At 34.3% G+C, this 23,494-nt stretch overlaps 5 protein-coding genes across 5 annotated transcripts; 3 read left to right on the top strand and 2 right to left on the bottom strand.

Annotated features, from left to right (window-relative positions):
• Nucleotides 1-3,461: 3,461 nt before the first annotated feature.
• On the bottom strand, nucleotides 3,462-5,433 carry LOTGIDRAFT_116110 (hypothetical protein; the record flags this gene model as incomplete). The annotated part of the gene is made up of 3 exons (XM_009054922.1): nucleotides 3,462-3,578; nucleotides 4,687-4,891; nucleotides 5,237-5,433. The coding sequence occupies 3 exons, from the start codon at nucleotides 5,431-5,433 to the stop codon at nucleotides 3,462-3,464; spliced, it is 519 nt and encodes a 172-aa protein (XP_009053170.1).
• A 7,645-nt stretch (nucleotides 5,434-13,078) lies between these two features.
• Nucleotides 13,079-13,288, top strand: LOTGIDRAFT_116114 (hypothetical protein; the record flags this gene model as incomplete). Its single annotated transcript, XM_009054923.1, has 1 exon — nucleotides 13,079-13,288. A coding segment is annotated over one exon (210 nt), but the record flags the coding sequence as incomplete, so codon positions are not given.
• Nucleotides 13,289-13,632: 344 nt separating this feature from the next.
• Nucleotides 13,633-13,890, bottom strand: LOTGIDRAFT_188243 (hypothetical protein; the record flags this gene model as incomplete). Its single annotated transcript, XM_009054924.1, has 1 exon — nucleotides 13,633-13,890. One exon carries the CDS (start codon nucleotides 13,888-13,890, stop codon nucleotides 13,714-13,716), a length of 177 nt encoding a protein of 58 aa, XP_009053172.1. The 3' UTR covers nucleotides 13,633-13,713.
• Nucleotides 13,891-18,476: 4,586 nt separating this feature from the next.
• Nucleotides 18,477-21,713, top strand: LOTGIDRAFT_160039 (hypothetical protein; the record flags this gene model as incomplete). The annotated part of the gene is made up of 2 exons (XM_009054925.1): nucleotides 18,477-18,513; nucleotides 20,872-21,713. The coding sequence occupies 2 exons, from the start codon at nucleotides 18,477-18,479 to the stop codon at nucleotides 21,711-21,713; spliced, it is 879 nt and encodes a 292-aa protein (XP_009053173.1).
• A 1,073-nt stretch (nucleotides 21,714-22,786) lies between these two features.
• Nucleotides 22,787-23,494, top strand: LOTGIDRAFT_160040 (hypothetical protein; the record flags this gene model as incomplete). Its single annotated transcript, XM_009054926.1, has 1 exon — nucleotides 22,787-23,494. The coding sequence occupies one exon, from the start codon at nucleotides 22,787-22,789 to the stop codon at nucleotides 23,492-23,494; it is 708 nt and encodes a 235-aa protein (XP_009053174.1).

The following is a 23,494-nucleotide window of genomic DNA, read 5'->3' on the forward strand; positions in this document are numbered from 1 at the left end:
ACTTATATATGAGACAAAACCCTGTGGAGTACTTCCTATCAAGGTCTTAAGCGTATTACGACTTTAGTAAGTGGAATATGTTGCGCTCTGGTCAGAAACATCTGAAGGCTTTTGTATCGGGGGTTTCTGTGGCATCTAAAATTACTCTTGTTGAAGGGAATCTGGTTTTAAAGGAGGAAGGCATTGAATTTTGCACAACCTGTTTTTAAGGCCATATGTCAATCTCTTGCAGTTGAAAGTACATAAAGTTTATCCAAGTTTGAATCAGTCTACACACTGTTGTCTCACTCACATTAAAAAGAATAGAAAGCTCAATGTCCTCTTTAGCCTGTCTTAGTTTTATAAGTGTCATAAACAATTGATTAACTGGTGTCAAAAGTGAGCATAATGAATCTAATTCATTAACAGCTGGACCCAAAATATTAAAAAAAAGCATGAAATGTTCAAAATCATCTAAGCCAGAAAAAAACTGCACAGCTTTAGAATTATTTTCAAAAAGTTCAACTGAAAAATTATTTGAAGATGGTAGAATGTCACACTGTATTACGGCATCAACAAAAGGGCTTGCATTTGACTCCTCTACAGATTCCGAAGGTACCTCCTCTATCTCTATCTCACATCCTATTTCAAGATCATCACAGGTAGAAACAGTGCTGGTCTCGGTTTCAATCACATCTAATGAAGTCCTCTTACTTAAACGCTGCTCTCTTCTTGATGGTCCACCAGCAGGAACTCGAAAGGCAAAAACTGATGGTACTGCATCTTCTTTTAGCTTTCTTCTCTCACCTAATATGAAAAAAAAAAAACTCTGTTTACTGTTTAATTTTTAGTGCATTTGCTAACCATTCTGTGCCTCATAGCCAATCAATGCCAATGGAAGTGGCTAGGCCTACACATGCAAGAGGCTTTAGACAGTCTGAGTGATACAAATGCCTATTTTGTGGTTCAGTTAAAATGGAATTTCGCATAGGAGGATGCCAATATACTATGAATATCGAAATTAACCATATATAATCAGTTACTCACCAAGCTATCGGATCAGAAGATAGTCTGACAGTGTGAAGTAGTCTGAGCAAACAACGTCATAACGCTTCGGTTTCCACTAATTACGGTCACTACCGACCCTCTTGATGGCAATGCGCCATTTCAGATTGACCTCAGGATTTTTCGGAAATTGATGTCCACCAAATTTACAGCAACCAGGGACTGAACAGTATTGAGGCATTGAATAACTACCGAAATAGTCACATAAACAACTATTTCAATGAGGCGCCATTTTACTACCGGTGGTACAGCAACGCCACCTGGGGAGATAACTCGGGATGAACTCGCCTCATTGCAAGCTACTTAAACCAACGATATAGAAATTGAAATAATTGCAAGAAATTGAAAGAAATAGCTACCTACCTCTCAATAGTTGAAATAATTGAAAGAATTGCAGCAATTGCTAGCTGCTCAAACCAACGATATAAAATTGAAAGAATTGAAAGAAATTGAAAAAGTTTCACACAAAAAGTTCAATAATTGCAATAGAACTTATATAGTAAATTGACAGATTTAGAAAAAAAACTCAGATCCTGCACCTTCCTCAATATTTCATAAAATGAAAGTCCAAAATCCAACATAACCATATTATTGCAATGTGCTTGCCACAAGCGTTTCATTGACACCATCCTGATTGTTGTTAAAGCACAAGTTCTAGTGATATAATCCTCTGAATATAGGAAATTTAAGAAAATTGTCCATTTCAAAACCCCATAAAATCAGAAGTAATTTACCAAAATTACAAATGTTGGTATCAAATGAAAGTGTAGCCAAAGAAGATATTGCTGCTGAAAGTTAAAGGTTGCAGAAGGTCAAAGTCAAAAGTTATCGTCCTATATATACATGGCCTATCATAAAAAGCTTTGAATGAATGTTGTGCAAAGCCAAATTCGAAATTCCAAATAAGGGCTTCTAGAGGATATAGATATTTTTCAAAAGTACAATTTAAAACAAATTTGAAAAAAATCGGATTAAAAATTTTTCAGATATTTTGCTTTTTTAAAGATGGCTGCTGAACGGTTAGGAATATGCATACATGGCAAATGTACAAAATGAAGATGGTGCAAATTCCATGAAATAACAAAGATAGTGGACCACAGCCATATACGCCCACGACGGCATGCGGATGGTAAAAACGAAACATCCATTTTAAGTTTCATCAAAATCGGATGAAAACTAAGAGAGTAATAGCATATTCAAGATTTTGGGGCAAGGGCAATAACTCCGCTTCTAACAGTCAAAATAGCTCAAATTCGAACTTGATCCTTGTTTCATGAATATTTATGCACATACCAAATTTCATTTGATTCCTTCAGACACTCTAGTTTTTAGAGTGTTTACGAGCAATTGATGTTGATAGAAGCACTTACTGTATAGAGGTTAAAGGGCGATAACTCCTCAAAACTGACGTAAGGGGCCTAAATCTTGAAAAAGCCTTAAATTTAATCAGAAGTAGACTAAACTTTCTCAAACCTTTCCAATTAGGTCCAATAACATCCATTTTAAGTTTCATTAAAATCGGTGGAAAACTAAGATGGTAATAGCATATTCAAGATTTTGAGGCAAGGGCAATAACTCTGCTTCTAACGGTCGAAAATAGCTCAAGTTCGAACTTGATCTTCGTTTTATGTGTATGTTTACACATACGGAATTTCATTTGATTCCATCAAAAAATCTAGTTTTTAGAGAGTTTACAAGCAAATGTTGACGGACGGATGGACGGACAGGGGTGCCGACAATATACGTCCACAAAGAGAGATTTCGGATTTTTTTTGGGGGGAATATCAATTGATAATTTGGGTTCTACCCAACTACCAATTTTCGTGCAAATCGAATAAAAATTTAAAAAGTTCGAATTTTGACCAAAATTCGGTACAAAAAGCTATTGACAAAATTTTCAAATTTCAAATTTCTGACACCGCAAACTATTCAGAAGTTTTTTCAAGATTACGCACAAAAAATTTCACAAAAATCAAACAAATATTAATCAATTTATGGCCAATTTTCAAAACTAAGGACTTTTCCGCTAGACCTCTTCCGGTCAGAAACTGATGGCTGGAAATATATTTAAGGTCTAAGCACTAGGTCTGGGATATCTGAAAATGTTTTAAGTATAACAGTTTTTGCTAGCAACTCTGACAACAATTACTAAAAAAAAAAAAAATAAATAAAAAAAAAACAATATCTAAATAATTAATGGAAACAATACAGTTTCGAGCTCAACTCGAAAGCTGTAAAAATAGTCATTTCTAAAACAATGCCAATAAGACAATCTCAATAAGACAGATTGGCACTAATATACATACAGAATCTGTATTACAGATTTAGATCATATGCTTAAGTGGCTGCTGTCTATTTTAAGGGTTTGGCATGAGGGTCACGGCTAGATGCGTCATGATGGAAATGGGGTCACACACCTAGATACCATTTATGTAGAGGTACTTACCATTGTTACAAGATTTGGCATAGGATATAAATGAAAGTAAAAATAACAAGGCACATAATAAATCAGCTCGACCCACTATACCAGCAACCTACAATATATAATATAATCAAGTTAAAAACCCTACATTCTATCTTGGCTTTATAATAACCACCCATCAGTTATCAGTTTTTAAAAATTCGTCAGTGAAGTCTCTATTTTTTGTTTGAGCGTTCCTATATATATAAACATATATATATGGTATAATTGCTCTTCTAGACACCTGATGCCACTTTTAATTGTGAATTACTTACCGGTACTCACTTATAATTGATATACTTCCTTATGTGAAAAGTTCATCAGCCGCTAACTATGTTACGCCAAAATATTGTTTTGGATTTCAGGTTATGATATTTAGTACTTGGTTTATTTATTCAAGGCACATTTCCCTAAGATCAGAGACTATACTTGGAGGATGGACAAAAAAGTCTGATAATCAAGTAATTTACCTATTCCTGAGTTCACAAACCAAGTCAAATGTAGATTTTTTTCCTATACTTGTTGTCCTGATTAGGATTTTGTCACTTTAATATGTTCAATCTCAGTACCGCAGGATAATTTTATTGGTTAATTCCTGCTCCTATAAATAATTTTGTCCTAGTTTTCTTGATTAGGATTTGGTATGTGCAACAGCATTGTGTTGACAGCTTGAGATTTGTCACTTAAATATGAGTACAGTCTCAGTACAGTAGATTAATTTGTCATGGTTGGCTTCTGTGCAATGAGTTGCTCATGTACCTATATTTGATTATCAATTCCACAGCTATCTGTTTCATTTTCTGAAATTATTAGTCGAATAATGATAAACTCTTTTTTTTTAACATGGGTCAGAATAAGGTCCAATGTCAGTATTGTAATCTAAGAAGTTGGCTACCTTGGTGGAAAAAAGATTACAATGTAGACTAAAAATATCAGAAAACTAAAAAGAAAGATGTAATTGTAATCTAATTTCAATAAGATTGTATGTCATGATCACATATCAGCAGCATGAGATTGGCCAAGGACACATACTGGTGATCTTCAATTCAACCAATCACAGTGTGTCACTCGTTTAATAATAATATCAACTCGTTTGTAAAAGTGATGGAGACCAACAAAAAAAAAAAAAAACGAAAGAAATTATAATCTAATGAAATCAGATTACATATTTGTATACTTACACTTTCAGTGTGTACAGGATGGATAGCAAATAGCACAGCGCATAATAATGAGGCTTTAGGTGAATTAAAACCAGTGGATGAGTAATAACCAGTAAAAAGAATAGAAAACACTTGCAAAATAAGAACTGAGACAGAGGCATGGAGTAGGATGTTAATAAGGTGAAATCCATAAGGATAATATCCTTCAGCTAAATAATAGTTCAACCTGAAAAAATAAATGAATGAGTAAATGAATAAATAAATGTATGAATGAAAAATAAAGAAAGAAATATTTTTGACAATATGATTCAGATCTACATGTTTCATGTTAATTTTCAACACTTGATAGATGACTAGAACCTGTCAGTAAAGCCTTTCATACAAATTCTATACTAGATTTGGAACCATCCCCCAGGGTGAGGCTATTTTTTTTTCCAATTTCAGAAAACTATACATCAAAATATAGAGAAATGTGTCCCGTAATTATGTCTAAATGTATAATTTACAATGTTTTAGGAATAAAAAATTAGCATATTGCCCCTTTAATTTTAGACTAGAGTAAAATACATACCTAAATGTAAGAACAGTTAGAGGTCTGTAGGATTTATGGCTTGTTTTAGAGGCCAGCTTTCTGCCCCAGAAATCATGTTCGAAAACATCTGATAAAGGTGTTGTTGGCAAGAGATCATTATTTCCCAAAATGGCTTCACTGTCATCAAACACAAATTCTCCGTCATAACTGTTAAAAAAACACAAAATTGACAGCATAAACACGCTCATGCTGACAAGAGAAAATGTTAATTTTGGCACTGGTAAATCATCATCCCAGCTCTGAATATTAGTTTCAACTTGAGCAGCTGAGCTTTGAACATCGTTATTGGTCATTTTACTGTTGTTTTTAGCCTTGGCTTTAAATTACCTCCCTTTTTCTCATTGTAATCTGAAACGATACAAGATAGCTTGCCAGGCAAGGTAATATTCGCCCACTGGCAGCTTTGATTTTAAAGCTTTAGGTCGTGAAAGCTCTAGAAGGCAATTACTCAATCTTCAGTCCGGTAGTGAATAATAAAACCAAGTTTAGTCAATAATCCGGCAACAATCATGCCTTTTAGTGTTTTAGAGCTAAATTTGAAAGCGTTTTCAAGAACAAGGGCAATAACCTTGGGTGGTTACAAACATTCACCTCAAGTTTCATCAAAATCCCTTAAGAATTGTGCCTTCTAGAGTGATTACGAGCTAAAAATTTGGTGATAACAAACACTCATGCCAAGTTCCGTCAAAATCCATCAAGAATTGTCCCTTCTAGAGTGTTTACAAGCTAAAGATAGCTTGCCAGGCAAGGTAATATACGCCCACTGGCAGCTTTGATTTTGAACATAAATATTTAGCAGTACAGTAACAATCACCAATATGAAATATTCAACATTCAGTAATACACTTCTTTTGAACTCTTTAGGGCGATACTGAATAATATTGAGTATGAGTTATTGCCCTAGTTCTTGAAAACGTGTTCAATCTTTGGCTCGTGAAAACTCTAGAAGACAAATATTCAATCTTCAGTGCAATAATGAATAATAAAACCAAGTTTTGCCAAAATTCGGCAAGAATCATGCCTTCTAGAGTTTTTATGACCTACAAATTGAACAAGTTTACAAGATCAAGGGCAATAACTCGTACTAACTATTTTTCGATTTTTCTCATTTTCAATAGGCTTTATCCATGGGTGATAACAAACACTCAAGTCAAATTTCGTTAAAATCCGTCAAGAATTGTGCCTTCTAGAGTGTTTACAAGCTAAAACTTGAACGCGTTTTCAAGAATAAGGGCAATAAATCATACTCAATATTTTTAGATTCTTCTGATTTTCAATAGGGTTCATCCTTGGGTGATAACCAACACTCAAGCCAAATTTCGTTAAAATCCATTGAGAATTGTCCCTTCTAAAGTGTTTACAAGCTAAAATTTGAACGCATTTTCAAGAACAAGGGCAATAACTCAATTTTTCTGATTTCTGATAGGGTTTATCCTTGGGCGATAACGAACACTCATACCAAGTTTCATCAAAATCCGTCATGAATTGCACATTCTAGAGTGTTTACGAGCGTTTCAAGAACAAGGGCGATAACTTACAGTAAATATTTTTCGATTCGTCTGATTTTCAATAGGGTTCATCCTTGGGTGATTACAAACAACCATACCAATTTTCGTCGAAATCAGTCAAGAATTGTGCCTTGTAGAGTGTTTACGAGCAATTGTGGACGGACCATATACGCCCCCCATTTCATGTGGTGATTCCAAAAAGAAAAGATAGCTTGCCAGGCAAGGTAATATACGCCCACTGATAGCTTTGTTTGAAATTGAATATTTGTTAGAAAATAGCAAACATAGACACCAGGAAATATTCAACTTATACCCAAATCCATCACAAACTGTGCCATCACAAGTTAAAAATCAAACACATTTGTAAGAATAACGGCAATAACTTGTATTTTATATTTCAAAAGGTTTAGTTTTGATTGTGATCAATTTCATCAAGTTGTCAAATTTGTTTTAGACTTCTGCTTTGTAGAATAAAAATTACGTGTTTTACAAGATTTTTGATCAGATTTATCCTTGGGTGATTTCAATAAGTCTGTCATGAATTGTGTATTTGCAGATTATATTCAAGCAAATTAGGTTGAAATATTTTTTTAAAAGTTTTATGTATCGAGTTTATGACAGGTTGGAGTTGCTAATATTTACCACCTTTTTTCTCCTGTTGAATTTAATCTTTTTATATCCTTACATTTTTTCTCTCGAAGATTTGATTAGTTTGCATGAAATGCAATGGATTTGTAAGTATACTTGATTGCAGCTGTCTTGGCTAATAAGGACAAGAAAAGAATTGAATTTTACTATTATGACAGTTTATCCATTAGCAATAATTCTATAAGTAATTACTGCTCAATGTGCCACGGGAATCAGAAAAAATGTGATAAATTAACAAAGTTTTAATTCAAATAATAAAATAAACTAAAACTAGAACCGTTATAACGGTACCGAAGCAGTGCGCATCCAATCTGATACATCGATAAAACGTTGCATTTTAAAGTCACAATGGGATTTCTTACCTGAAAGAAAAGCATGTAAACGTTCAATAGTAGAAAAAATCGTTTAAACCGTTTACCGTTCGGTAGTGAAAAGACGCATGAATTTGATACCATTCGGTACTAAAAGATGTTAACATTCGGTAGTAAAAAGTCGAATTTTCAAATAGCTGTAAAGTTAAAAGTTCAATTCGCACAACAAAAATGAAAATATTTTTGGAAAGGTACAATAATTTGTGTTTCGGCCAAGAGGTCAACAAAGGTCAAATAAAGGGGAATATAAGCCTTAAAAGTGTTGAAAATTGCTGTTTTGGGACGTTTGTAAAAGCGAAAATATATGTCGGACATCAAAGATAAAAGTATGAATGGATATCGTAGATGAATAACCTTTGACCTTCTAAAGACCAAGATTATGCATGTAAATGGTCAAAATATCAAAATTTTATAAATTGTAAATCCTATTCCCTTTTTTAAAGTAAAAGGCCTAAACAAAATGTAACTCTATCAGATATTGTCCCAAATAGTGCTATAATTTTTTGTAAAATTTCGATAGTGAAAAAAGCAAACTTTTCGAGTTATAACAATTAGAATTATTTATGGTAAAGGTAAAAGTAACCCAAATTTGCCACGCCCACTGCAAAAATTTTGTGTTGTCTGTAATAATGTGTACAATGTCAAATAATGTTCAAAATTTCAAGTGTTTACAATCATTAGATCATGAGATATTCGTAGTTAAAAGTTTTTTTAAGGCAACGGTGACTGTCGGTGGATTATAGAAACCGTTAAAATTACGCAAAGTTACTATAGAAGCCAATACAAAATTTTCAAATTTAATTTTAATCAAAATACCAAGTGTTATATATCATTTGAAAGAATAGATTGCGTGTAATAAGGACAAAAGATAAATTTTCGCTTATATAAATTAGGTCACGTGATAGACCTTTTTTTAAAGTTAAAAATCGCGATTTTCAATTGGCTGTAGAACCGGAAGTTAACGGAGCACAACAAAAGTGAAAATATTATCGGATATATCTCGTAATGGGCAACAACCTTTGTTCAGGTCAAAAGGTCAACAAAGGTTAAATAAAAGTAATATGAGCCTTTGAAGTTTCGAAAATTGCTGTTTTCGGACGTCTGTAAAACCGGAAGTATATGTTGCACATCAAAAATCAAAGTAAGAATGGTCATCTTAGATCAATGACCTTTGACCATGCAAAGGTCAAGGTCATTTACTTTAAAGTTCAAAAATAAAAATTTTTAAAATTGTTAAACCTGTTACCTTTTGTAAAGTAAAGAACGCAAACAACTGTAATCCTATCACAAATTGTCCTAAACAGTGATCTACTTTCATGCAAAATTTCTAGGAAGACAATTACAAACTTTGTGAGTTATGACAATTGCAAATATTTCAGGTAAAGGTAAATGCACACCGGACGTGCCACGCCCACTTCAAAAATATTAATTTGTCTGTGATGATGTCTACATTGTTAAAATAATGTTCAAAATTTCAAGTCTTTACAATCATTAGATCATGAGATATTCGTAGTTAAACTTTTTTTTAGGGCAACGGTGACTGTCGGTAAATTATAGACACTGTGATTTTATGCACAGTTACTATAGAAGTCAGTACAAAATTTTCAATTTTTAAAACGCTCAATTTTGATCAAAATATCAAGTGTGATATATCGCCAAAAAGGAGAGATCATGCACTCTAAGAATATATAAGAAATTTTGTTATATGTTAATTAGGTCACGTGACAGAGCTCTTTAAAGTTAAAAATCGCGATTTTCAAATTGCTGTAGAACCGAAGTTAACAATGCACAACAAAAGTGAAGATATTATCGGATATATCTCGTAAGGGGCAACAACTTTTGTTCAGGTCAAAAGGTAAATGCACACCGGATGTGCCACGCCTACTTCAAAAATTTCAATTTGTCTGTGATGATGTGTACATTGTTAAATAATGTTCAAAATTTCAAGTGTTTACAATCATTAGATCATGAGATATTCATAGTTAAAAGTTTTTTTAAAGCAACAGTGACTGTCAGTATTATTTTACGCACAGTTACTATAGAAGTCTTTGAATGGCATTTAGCAATTGTGAGTACGATATATAGACACAGCTTTATGGAACAACAATCACTGGTTAAAGTTTTATGCAACGTTTCGACGTGTTTCCCCCGTCGTCCTCAGGCACAGAAGTCAATACAAAATTTTCAAATTCTAAAAAGCGCAATTTCAATCAAAATGCCAAGTGTTATATATCATTTGAAAGAATAGATTGTGTGTAATAAGGAAATAAGAGAAATTTTCACGTATGTAAATTAGGTCACGTGACAGAGCTCTTCAAAGTTAAATATCGCGATTTTCAATTGGCTGTAGAACCGGAAGTTAACGATGCACAGCAAAAGTGAAGGTATTATCTGATATATCTCGTAATGGGCAACAACTTTTGTTCATGTCAAAAGGTCAACAAAGGTCAAATAAAAGTAATATGAGTCTTTGAAGTTTCTAAAATTGAACATTTTTAAAATTGTTAAAGCTATTCCCTTTTTTAAAGTAAAGAACGCAAACAACTGTTATCTTATCACAAATTGTCCAAAATAGTGATCTATTTTCATGCAAAATTTCTAAGGTAACACTTATGGAGTTATGACAATTGCAAATATTACAGACAAAGTAAATGCACACCGAATGCGCCACGCCCACTTCAAAAATTTTAATTTGTCTGTAATGATGTGTACATTGTTAAATAATGTTCAAAATTTCAAGTGTTTACAATTATTAGATTATGAGATATTCGTAGTTAAAAGTTTTTTTTAAGGCAACGGTGACTTTCGGTAGATTATAGACACCGTGAATTTACGCACAGTTACTATAGAAGTCAATACAAAATTATCAATTTTTAAAACACGCAATTTTGATCAAAATATCAAGTGTGATATATCACCAAAAAGGAGATTTCATGCACTCAAAGAATATATAAGAATTTTTGTCGTATGTTAATTAGGTCACGTGACAGAGCTCTTCAAAGTTAAAAATCGCGATTTTCAAATGGCTGTAGAACCGGAAGTTAACGATGAAAAGTGTAGATAGATCTCGTAAGAGGCAACAACTTTTGTTCAGGTCACAAGGTCACCAAAGGTCAAAGTCACTAGATATGAGCCTTAATAGTTTTGACAATTACTGAAAACATAAAACCGGAAATAAAAAAAATACAAAGCCAAAATTCAAAAATCGGCTTCCCATGTTTTGTTAGCAATCGATTGTAGTTTACATAAACATCAAATTTACGCACATCCAATTTTACCCTGAGGCCCCATTTTGAGTTTTATAAAAATGAGTCATATCAAGATGGCGTCTTACACAATACTTCCGGGTCAAATTTTTTGATTCCAAAATCTTTACGGGGACAATTATAACTAATTGCAAAAAGAATTTTTCAAATATCTACAAAATTCCGGAAGTTGAAATTTGAAGTTTGGAGGCGAATGACGTCAAAACCGGAAGTGATATCGAAATTTTGAAAGCATATTTTTGTTCACAATCAAAATGTTTATCTACATGAACATTTTCAGATCGATCGCAATAAAATTGTGGAAGTTTAAAAAATGCTTTAAATAAAATCTCAAAAAGTCAGCGACAAAAGTCAAAATTTGAAATTTCTTAAATTGCTATCTTTTAGACATTAGTTCAAAGTAATGAACAAAACAAAAATTATGTTCAAAATAGATTCAGAATAATAGCAGGTATTGGAAAGACGTAATGAACGGTTAAAGTCCTACGTCATTTCCGGTTGGGCGAAGATGCGTCATTTTACATTTAAACAATAGCGACACGCTAAGTATAAGAGATAATGATGTCAGATAATCTGTGGTATGTGCAGTTTTGGCTGGGGAGCGTGACCAGAAGTAGACAAAAAAAAAAAAAAAAAAAATAGTCATTTCGAAAACAAAGTGTCGCTTGACACCTTCCATCTGTCCTTCCTATAGCAAGGGAAATTTTATGAAAAGTAGGTATACCCCAATTTTCGCTTGACACCAAACATCTTCCTCGGCGATTCCGACTAAAAGTGGCCGGCGAGCACCAGATTCGTCCTCGCCTTCCCCGAGAGAGGGCTGGGGATGGGAAAATTATTTTTTTTATTTTTTTTATTTTTTTTTATTTTTTTTTTTTCTTTCTTTCTTTCTTTCGGGGTCAGGGACATTTGGTGCGGGGACGGAGTTGGAGTCTCAACTTTACTCCATACACAAATGCGAGGAAATTTCATCCCCGCCGCGAGCTCGGTGATTCCGACTAAAAGTGGTCGGCGAGCACCAATTTCATCCTCGCCTTCCCCGAAGAAGGGCATGGGAAAAAAAAAAAAAAAAAAAAAAAAAAAAATTGGTACGGAGTGAAGTTGGACTCTCAAAAAGGTAGGTATGTCTCAACTTCGCTCCATACACAAATACCAGGAAATTTTATCCCCGCCGCGAGCACGGGGACTTCGACTAAAAGTGGTCGGAGAGCACCAATTTCGTCCTCGCCTTCCCTTCCCCGATGAAAGGGGATACGGGAAAAAACAAAAAAAAAAAAACAAAAAAAAACAAAATTTTTTTTTTTTTTTTTTTTTTTATGTGTTCGTCCGTTTCTTCATTCGTCCAGGGACATTTGGTACGGGGACGGAGTTGGAGTCTCAACTTCGCTCCATACACAAATGCGAGGAAATTTCAACCCCGCCGCGAGCACGGTGATTTCGACCAAAAGTGGTCGGCGAGCACCAGTTACGTCCTCGCCTTCCCCGAGAAAGGACAGGGAGGGGATACGAAAAAAAGTAGGTTTAGGTTAGGTTAGGTTTTTTTTTTTTTTTCTTTGTTTCGTAGTTTCTACATTCGGTACGGGGTGAAGTTAAGAGTCTCAAAAAGGTAGGTATGTCTCAACTTGGCCCCATAGGCTTACACAAATGCGAGGTGATTTCGAGCACCAATTAATTTCCTCCTTCGCCTTCTCCGAGAAAGGGCAGGGGATAGATACGATTCTTTCTTTCCTGCTTTCGAAAGACACCTGCCGAAATATACAGGTCGGACACACACCACCCCAGTCACTCGGGAAGAGCGAGGAGGGGCCTAATCGTTCTGTCGCCCGTCTCGGAAAAGCAGACGCGGACGTCGTGGGACGGGATTCCGGCTTAGAGGCGTTCAGCCGTAAGCCCCAGGACAAAGGCAAAGCCCCAATGGCAATAAACCACCAAGCACCAACGCTTTCAATCCCGGACCAACGTTCCTCTCGTACTAGTCAGTCCTACCCGCTCGTAGCCGCTCGTTCGTAAAGAGTTCCCTACCAGTAGGGTAAAACTAACCTGTCTCACGACGGTCTAAACCCAGCCCACGTTCCCTGTTGGTGGGTGAACAATCCAACACTTGGCGAATTCTGCTTCGCAATGATAGGAAGAGCCGACATCGAAGGATCAAAAAGCAACGTCGCTAAGAACGCTTGGCTGCCACAAGCCAGTTATCCCTGTGGTAACTTTTCTGACACCTCTTGCGGGAAGCAGTAAAAATAGAGCTCTCCCATCGTCGCCCTAAGGGCGACACAAAGGATCGATAGGCCTTGCTTTCACACGGATCCCTCCTACTGAAAAGCATCCTCAAGCCAGCATTTGCCCTTTCGCTCTACCAAGGGTTTCTCCCCCTTCTGAAGCTGGCCTTGGGGCGCCCGCGCTAGAGTTTCGCGGGCACACCGCCCCAGTTAAATTCAGAACTGACTCTGTCCTTGATCGCCCTCGCGAGAGACCTGGTCCCGCAGAACACCCCGCCGGCCGAAACCGACGAAGCGCCCTTAGCGCGGGGGACCCCTCGCTTAGCACCTTGCGCTCGCCGACACCGCCCCGAATGCAGCCGCTCTCGTGGTCCTCATCGAGTGAGTTGAACGAGGAACGCAGTAGTGGTCTTTCACTTGCGCCGTAAAGCAATCCCACCTAAGCTACACCTGCGCTCTCGCCCAACCAAGCCAATCGCGAATCAAGCTCAACAGGGTCTTCTTTCCCCGCTGACAGCCCCGGACCCGTTCCTCCGGCTGTGGCTTCGCTAGATAGTAGATAGGGACAGTGGGAATCTCGTTAATCCATTCATGCGCGTCACTAATTACATGACGAGGCATTTGGCTACCTTAAGAGAGTCATAGTTACTCCCCCCGTTTACCCGCGCTTCCGTAAATTTCTTCACCGTGACATTCAGAGCACTGGGCAGAAATCACGTCCCGTCAACACCGATCTCCGGCCTTCGAGACGCTATGTTTTTACTAAACAGTCGGATTCCCCCGGACCGTGCCAGTTCTGATCGAGCCTTTCCTCGCGCCCGTGCCGAAAACGGGGAGAGTCATCCCTACCCCGCTCCGTCCGCCTGCCCTTCCGAGGGTAGAACGTTCGCCGTTCGGTGCGCACAAGTCCAAATTAATATGCCACCTCGCGGACTCCCGCTCTATGATTCCCTCTTCCGAAGCTAGCAGCGGGTCGCTCGGCCCTCAGAGCCAATCCTTCTCCCGAAGTGCAAACTGCAAAAATAGTCATTTCGAAAACAAAGCAATAAATACAAAGCACTGTGTAAAAACAACAGTTATGAAAATAATAATATGTACACTAACACAAATCTATGAAATATACTTATGATCATGTGACTACTTAGGACTGGGCAAAAATAATCAATATATAATTTTGATTATCAAGTTTTGTAAATGATTAAAAGTCAGTTAAATTTGTTTTTTTCAACATGATTTGCTACATGGTAATTGGACAAGTCACATCAGATTATATGTGATGATTATACATTTTAGAAATTCTATGAACCAGATATCAATAAATGACAAATTTATACAACCATATACATCAATAGACGGAAATCAGAAGATTTCTTCATTAAAATTTTTGATCAGTAGCCTGTTTTCAATAATAGATTTCAATTTGGTAATTGATTCTTGACCTCAGTTTATTGTCAAAGTTGAAGTTGAAATGTTCGAAATGTAATCATATAATCTTTTCAATTTGTTAAAAAAGCTACTTAATATCAACCTCTCAAGAATCAGACCAATATCAAGTTGTGCATCTCCAGACCAATATCAAGTTGTGCATCTCCAGACCAATATCAAGTTGTGTATCTCCAAAAACCTTTTTGTGAAAAAGAATTTAGTCACTAAACACTCAAGCTGAATTAAAATCACATGAATAATGCTGTAGAGTGATTAATAATGATTAGAATTGAAGCGCAAAGAGAATCAAAATAATTGCAATGTATTGAAAATGGTAATATACAATAAGAATTACTAGTTATTTTCTAGCACTTGTTGACATAAAATCGAGAAATACTTTGAAATGAAGTTTTACAGCAAGTACACATTGTTTTGTATTTTTTGTATCAGCACAATTGGTGAAAATGAAATGATTAAGCAAACCTTTTCTCTTGAATGACATTTATAAAATGAAATCAGATAAACTGCTGCATCTTGGGATGTCACATGACTAAGCTATGATTGGATATCTGTCTTGGATTTTCCACTTGGTCTATTTATAGTATCTTATGATGCTGTACATGTATGGTGGCTGGTTAGGGACATGTTAAATGATTAAATTAAATTTTCTTATTTGTTAACCAAAATAGTTTCTCAGGAAAATAATGACATCTATTGTAAATTGTGATTATGAACAAAAAAATTGTGACTTGTAGAGTCTGTCAAGAATTGTGCCTCCTAGAGTGTTTACGAGCTAAAAATTGAACGCGTTTTCAAGAACAAGGGCAATAATTCATACTACATATTTTTCGATTCTTCTGATTTTCAATAGGGTTTATCCTTGGGTGATTACAAACACTCATACGAAGTTTCGTTAAAATCCATCAAGAATTGTGCCCTGTAGAGTGATTACGAGCTAAAAATTGAACGTGTTTTCAAGAACAAGGGCATTAATTCATACTAAATATTTTTCGATTTCGCTGATTTTCAATAGGGTTTATCCTTGGGTGATTACAAACACTCATACGAAGTTTCGTTAAAATCCATCAAGAATTGTGCCCTGTAGAGTGATTACGAGCTAAAAATTGAACGTGTTTTCAAGAACAAGGGCATTAATTCATACTAAATATTTTTCGATTTCGCTGATTTTCAATAGGGTTTATCCTTGGGTGATTACAAACACTCATACGAAGTTTCGTTAAAATCCATCAAGAATTGTGCCCTGTAGAGTGATTACGAGCTAAAAATTGAACGTGTTTTCAAGAACAAGGGCATTAATTCATACTAAATATTTTTTGATTTCGCTGATTTTCAATAGGGTTTATCCTTGGGTGATTACGAACACTCATAATAAGTTTCGTTAAAATCCTTCAAGAATTGTGCCTTCTAGAGTGTTTACGAGCTAAAAATTGAACACGTTTTCAATGACAAGGGCAATAATTCATACTAAATATTTTTTGATTTCGCCGATTTTCAATAGGGTTTATCCTTGGGTGATTACGAACACTCATACCAAGTTTCGTTAAAATCCTTCAAGAATTGTGCCTTCTAGAGTGTTTATGGGCTAAAAATTGAATGCGTTTTCAAGAACAAGGGCAATAATTCATACTAAATATTTTTCGATTTCGCTGATTTTCAATAGGGTTTATCCTTGGGTGATTACAAACACTCATACCAAGTTTCGTCAAAATCTGTCAAGAATTGTGCCTTCTAGAGTGTTTACAAGCTAAAAATTAACAAGGGCAATAATTCATGCTAAATATTTTTCGATTTCGCTGATTTTCAATAGGGTTTATCCTTGGGTGATTGCGAACACACATACTAAGTTTCGTTAAAATCCGTCAAGAATTGTGCCCTGTAGAGTGTTTACGAGCAATTGTGGACGGACGGACGGACCGACGGACATGGGTGACGACAATATACGCCCCCCATTTCATGTGGGCGTATAAAAACAGGCAGCAATAACCAAAATCACAGAAGACTTTTTGATGGTATCACCAATACCACTAGTAGTACAGTGATTCATTTGATGTATAATGAACTTTTGATGTCAAGTTTTATTATTTATTACCCCATTTCATGTGGGTGTATAAAAAATGTGTCAAATTTGGCTTGTAGGCACGATAGAGATAAACTAGATATTCATATAATATATTAATGAGATCTCAATCAAGTTAGAAATTGGTAATATTCGGATGATGAACTGTTTCAGAGTTATTGCCCTTGTGTGCACAGCGATGAGACATTATTCATGTTTGAATTTGATGATAACTTGATGAACTGTTTCAGGTTTTTGCCTTGACTTATACATGATTTTAAGATTATTTGAAAATTCATCATCAAGCCACTAAAGGTTTTATCATTTCTGACAGCTGGTAGTGGGTGTATGTTACCTTGCCCGGCAAGCTATTTTCTTATGATATTAGCCAAACTAATGACCTAGTTCCAGGTCAAATTTATTCATTTCAACATCATTAAGGGGACTATTCTAACTAATTGCAAAAATAATTTTTGTAATATCTGCAAAATTCCGGAAGTTGAAATTTCAACTTTACGTGATATGGAAACTTTGAATATTGATTTTAGCTCGCAATCAAAATGTCTACCTATCTTTAAGTTTTCATATCGATCGAAATAATGAAATTGATTTTTATAAAGATTTAGTATAAGGATTTTATAAATACAATCGATCGTAGAAGTTAGAAAAAATGTGAAAAAACTAAAAAAAATTGAAGCTAAAAAAGTCGGCGCTACTTCAGTTATGTACCTCATTATGATCTAAATTTTTTATCCATTAAAATACGACAGGATGATGTTCTAGAACCTATTCTTAGTATTCTCACCAAATTTCATCGCAATCGGATAATTTTTTCTGCTTTAAATCGATTTTTTTGTTCGCCATAGAAGATGTTTGAATGTCGATAAAAGGGAAACTTCAATAGTTAACCGAAAGACGGACAAAGGTAAACTTCCGAGACGATTCATAACAAAACAAACATACATAAGACCATTTCTGAGACTTTTCGTACAGACATAATATAATGGCGCAGTGTGAAAATATATTAATTTTTTTGATACTTCTTACAAACTGAATATTTGTTTCGAACAGTTTGGATGTTTCGTACCGTTTCTACAAAATTCCATGAATACTGTAAAGTACCTTACGCTACAAGTAACCGATATGAGGCCCAAACATATCACACTTCGGCATCATACCCAAATCAGATTTGATGATCGGAACTGTTTCATTTATTAATACTGTGACCCACAAACATAGAGAATGTCTCTGGAGGACTATGAGCCATCCCAGTGACACATATTGCCAGAAACAGGCTTTCAAAACCACAATATATCGTGTATAAACTGCTCACACTTCAGTATTATACCTCTACCTGAAGTGACGTTCAGAATTGTTTCAACTCTTGGCATTATAACCCAAGTAGTACCTTTCAATATGGTCGCAAGGGATTCCCCATTCCATTTCATTTCATGGGGAAAGTGCGACCATATTGAAAGGTCCAAAAAAAGACCTAAACACCCTACATTTCATAAATTCTTACACCAAAAAAGACCTAAACACCCTACATTTCATAAATTCTTACACCAAAAAAGACCTAAACACCCTACATTTCATAAATTCTTACACCAAAAAAGACCTAAACACCCTACATTTCATAAATTCTTACACGAAAAAACACCTAAACACCCTACATTTCATAAATTCCTATACTAAAAACTATTGCATGAGAGATGAAATAAATGATCACAAATATAACAAAGGTAAATTTTATGCTATAACAAATATACATACTTCCGATCAAAAAGGAGTTCATCATTCTGCTTTGCACAAAAACTCTTCAAATAACTTATATTTCTTCGATTCTTTTGGATTAGAACCAACTGAAGAGATAATGAAATTGACTAATAAAACAATCAAATGTTCTACCTTTCAAATTCAATTATCGGGACAAATGTTTTGTGGACAGCTTTCACTTTGGGTTTTACATCAGTTGAGTTTAGGAAAACAGTTTGAAGAAATTGTAATAAATTTAACTTAATAAAAATGGTGAACAAGTTTGGATTAGGTTCTTTATCTTTAGAAACTAAAAGATAGCTTGCAATGCAAGATAACATACGCCCACTGGCAGCTGTCAGAAATGATAAAACAGTCTTTAGTGACTGAAGTACGAATTTTCTCATATTGAAGAAATTATTTATGCTGAATAATTCCACAAAATTTTTTAAAATCAATATCAATAACCCAAATACAACAAACAATTAAATCACACAGCTCTAATCAACTGCAGAAAACAAATTTTGACGCGTGTTTAAAAAGTCAAGGGCAATAACTCAAAAAATTTTATCAAAAATATCTCTTGTTAGAACTTGTCCGAGATCATATCAATTCCAATGATCACACCAAGTTTCATCAAAATCGGTTGAAAACTGTAGCTTCTATTGTGCTCACAAACAAATTTTGACGCGTATTTCTTAAGTTAATGGCAATAACTCAAAAACATTTCATCGAAAATGCGTCAAGTTAGAACTTGTCCGTCCGAGATCTTATAAATTTCAATGATCACACCAAGTTTCATCAGAATCGGTTGAAAACTGTAGCTTCTATTGTGCTCACGAACAAATTTTGACGCGTTTTTACAAAGTCAAGGGCAATAACTTGAAAACCGTTCATCAAAAATGCATCAAGTTAGAACTTGTCCGAGATCTTATCAATTCCAATGATCACACCAAGTTTCATCAGAATCGGTTGAAAACTGTAGCTTCAATCCTGCTCACGAACTATTTTTAACAAATTTTGACGCGTTTTTACAAAGTCAAGGGCAATAACTCAAAAACCGTTCATTGAAAATGCGTCAAATTAAGAATCGTCCGAGATCTTATCAATTCCAATCATCACACCAAGTTTCATCAGAATCGGTTCAAAACTGTAGCGTCAATCCTGCTCACAAACTTTTTAAAAAAAATTTCAACACGTTTTAACAAAGTCAAGGGCAATAACTCAAAAACCCTTCATCGAAAATGCGTCAAGTTAGAACTTGTCCGAGATCTTATGAATTTCAATGATCACACCAAGTTTCATCAGAATCGGTTGAAAACTGTAGCGTCAATCCTGCTCACAAACTATTTTCAACAAATTTCGACGCATTTTAACAAAGTCAAAGGCAATAACTCAAAAACCGTTCATCGAAAATGCGTCAAGTTAGAACTTGTCCGAGATCTTATCAATTCCAATGATCACACCAAGTTTCATCAGAATTGGTTGAAAACTGTAGCGTCAATCCTGCTCACAAACTATTTTGAACAAATTTCGACGCATTTTAACAAAGTCAAAGGCAATAACTCAAAAACCGTTCATCGAAAATGCGTCAAATTAGAACTTGTCCGAGATCTTATCAATTCCAATGATCACACCAAGTTTCATCAGAATTGGTTGAAAACTGTAGCGTCAATCCTGCTCACGATATATTTTTAACAAATTTCAACGCGTTTTAACAAAGTCAAGGGCAATAACTCAAAAACCGTTCATCGAAAATGCGTCAAGTTAGAACTTGTCCGAGATCTTATGAATTCCAAAGATCACACCAGGTTTCAGCACAATCGGATGAAAACTGTAGCTTCAATCCTGCTCACAAACAATTTTTAACAAATTTCAAGGCATTCTGATTCAAGGGCAATATCTCAAAAACCGTTCATCGAAAATATGTCAAATTCGAACTTTACCGAGATCTTATCAATCTAAAGCATCACACCAAGTTTTATCAAAATCAGATAAAAACTGTAGTCTCTATAGTGCTCACAAGAAATGTTGACGGACGGACCGACGGACAGGACGACGACAATATACGACCACATATTCATGTGGGCGTATAAAAAACCATTTAGAAGATAAAATAAGTAATGTGAAAAGATTCTTCAAACATCAATTAAATAATAAAAATTATGTTAATGAAACTAAACTACAACAAGAGGTAAAGGGTTTGATAAGTTTTATTCAAAAACAATTGGTCAACGTAGTGAACAAAACTGAGTTACAAAATTTAATTTCATTTATATCTAAATTAGATGATAAGATTGCAAAACAAAAATGAGACATTCAACAATTAATAGATAACATTCCAGATGAAAATGAAGATACGTTTCAACAGGAATTAAATGCTCTGGAAACTAAACTTAACAGTGAATTACAAAAAGAACTAACAAATATTAAACAACAAATACAAAACTTAGATGATAGCGAAATTAAAACCTATATTCAACAACAAATACAAAATATTGATGATAGTGAAATCAAAACATATATTCAACAACAAATACAGAATATTGATGATAGTGTTAATCAACAACAGATAACCACTATTAATAACATAGTTTTAAAACAGGACAAAAATATACTCGCATTAGAAAAGTATCTCAAGAAAGAAAATAAATCATATCATTTCAATCTTCCATTTGTAACTTTGAGTTATAGACATAGCCAAGCTTCTATTACTGATAATATTGATAAATCAAAAGATTATGAATTGAAAAAATATGGATTTACAGCAAATATAAGAGTATTTTCTCCAGATTCAACCTCCCCCTATGAAATATTTGATTCTCAATTTTCTTTACGAGGAAAAATTGTAATTGAAATTATTTTTCCTATACAGGTAAAAGTTGATTCAATATTCTTCAGACAAAACTTATATTCATATAATAAATTTAACGCTCGTAAAGTTCTTCAGTTTATCAATGGTACAAAAAAGGTAGAAACTAAAGAATTAGAAATTAACGAAGAAAACAACAAGGCTAATCACTTATATGAAATTAAAACGAGTGGAAAATATATAGATAGGTTTAGAATGTTGATCATACCAGATAATGAAGAAGATGAACTTTCATTGAGTGATTTTGATATGATATTGGAGACGGAAACTTCACCATCAATGAATATCATTAAAAATCCAGAACCAGAAAAATAAGCAAGCAGTTATGACTTTTTACGAACGACAGACTTTGAATACGTAAAACTATATTTTGTTAATAAAAGTTTTTTTTTACATAAAGACGGAATTATCTATCCAGATAATTTTTTTTACCTCAATCGATATTCATAAAAGTAATCAAGGTAAACAATTTATAATATTTTCATTAATAATTGAACGTAATGATGGAACAGAAGTTGGAGGTAAATATACATGTAGACGTATAATAAGAATCAATATCGAAAAACCAAAATTTTCAGTTCATCTGAATAAGATTAATGATTCGAAAGAACAAATATCCTTAGTAACTGTAAAAGTTTTTATTATTAAACCTGAAATAATTATAACAGATCATGAAAAAATAAAGAATGCACAACTTATTGGGAAACCTATTGTTGATGTTAAACACTTTCCATCTTTTGCTTTATCAGATGTTCATTTAATTTAATTACCTAAAAAACTAGAAAGCAGACAAAACTACATGATAGAAATACAAAATGAACTGAAAGAAAAACTAAAACACTTTAACAAATGCAGAAAAACATGGAGTAGAATTGATTCTGTTTTCAAAACATTAAGCACAGTTCTAACAGTAGGGATAACGGTGGCAACAGACATAACCGATGGATTAATGCTTCCAATAATTGTCCCAACTGTATTAGCCGCGTTCACTGCCGTTCAAACTTCATCTTGTGGATTGATTACTTTAGGTTTTACATCAAAACAGAAATCTCATTATAAAAAGAAAACAGAAATTTTAAATACATATCTTAATAAATTGTTTATATTTTTCGAAAGATTGAGAGAAGATAAGAACATAACCATTGAAGAATTAGAAAAATTCAATGAAATTTTAGATAAATTTGATGTAGAAATATCATCAATAAAAGTTAGAAATTCCTAGTTAAAAATAGTTGCTTAAAAAATATGAAATTTTAGACGATGAAACATTCATATTAAATGAACTTTTTTTCAATATTATTAAGCTTATCTCTGATAAATTTGATACATTTAAAGGACAAATTGAATTAGATGGAGAGATAATTCAAGATGGAGCACACAAACAAAGCATGCAATTTGTAGGCTTTAATGCCAAAACTTTTCACATATTCTTCGCAACTGTTGATGTAAAATCGGATGCTTCTGATTGGTATTTCTCAGGAAAAATCATTTTACGTAGAAAAAATTTCAAAGAAATAAAAAGATCAAAAAAGGGTAGTGGTGTTACCCTACTCAAAAAGATAAATGAATATGGTAGCGGTATAAATTGTTATGTACCAAGCGATGGATACTGCTTTGTAAAGTGTGTAAATCACATCATGAACAAAGACTACACAAAAGAATTTCAAGATTTCATCAACAGTTTTTCAAAATCAAACAGAAAAGGAGTTGTGACAACTGCTAGAATCTGTGAATTCAATAAGAAATTTAATACTTATTTTCAAATTTATATGCCCAAACATAGACATTTTCAACCAAAGAAAGTATCCGAAGAATTAGATTGGGTATTTTACTTACATAAATCGCATTTCTGTCTCATTAGAAGAAATAACAAAACCTTAGGTATTAAAGAAATAGAAGATAATTACGATGAAAACGTATGGAGAACTTGTGGAGATGATAATGCGGTAACAGAAGTTTCACCTCTAAAACTAAATGTTTTTCCAACAATTCAAGATGATTGTTTATACACATGGGATTGCGAAACCTATAGCGAAAAAGAAACGAATAAAGCCATTCCTTATTCTTGCACGTTAATTAATTTAGAAAAATGTTAG

The sequence above is a fragment of the Lottia gigantea genome (assembly GCF_000327385.1).
Source record: "Lottia gigantea unplaced genomic scaffold LOTGIsca_23, whole genome shotgun sequence".
Classification (NCBI taxonomy): domain Eukaryota; kingdom Metazoa; phylum Mollusca; class Gastropoda; family Lottiidae; genus Lottia; species Lottia gigantea.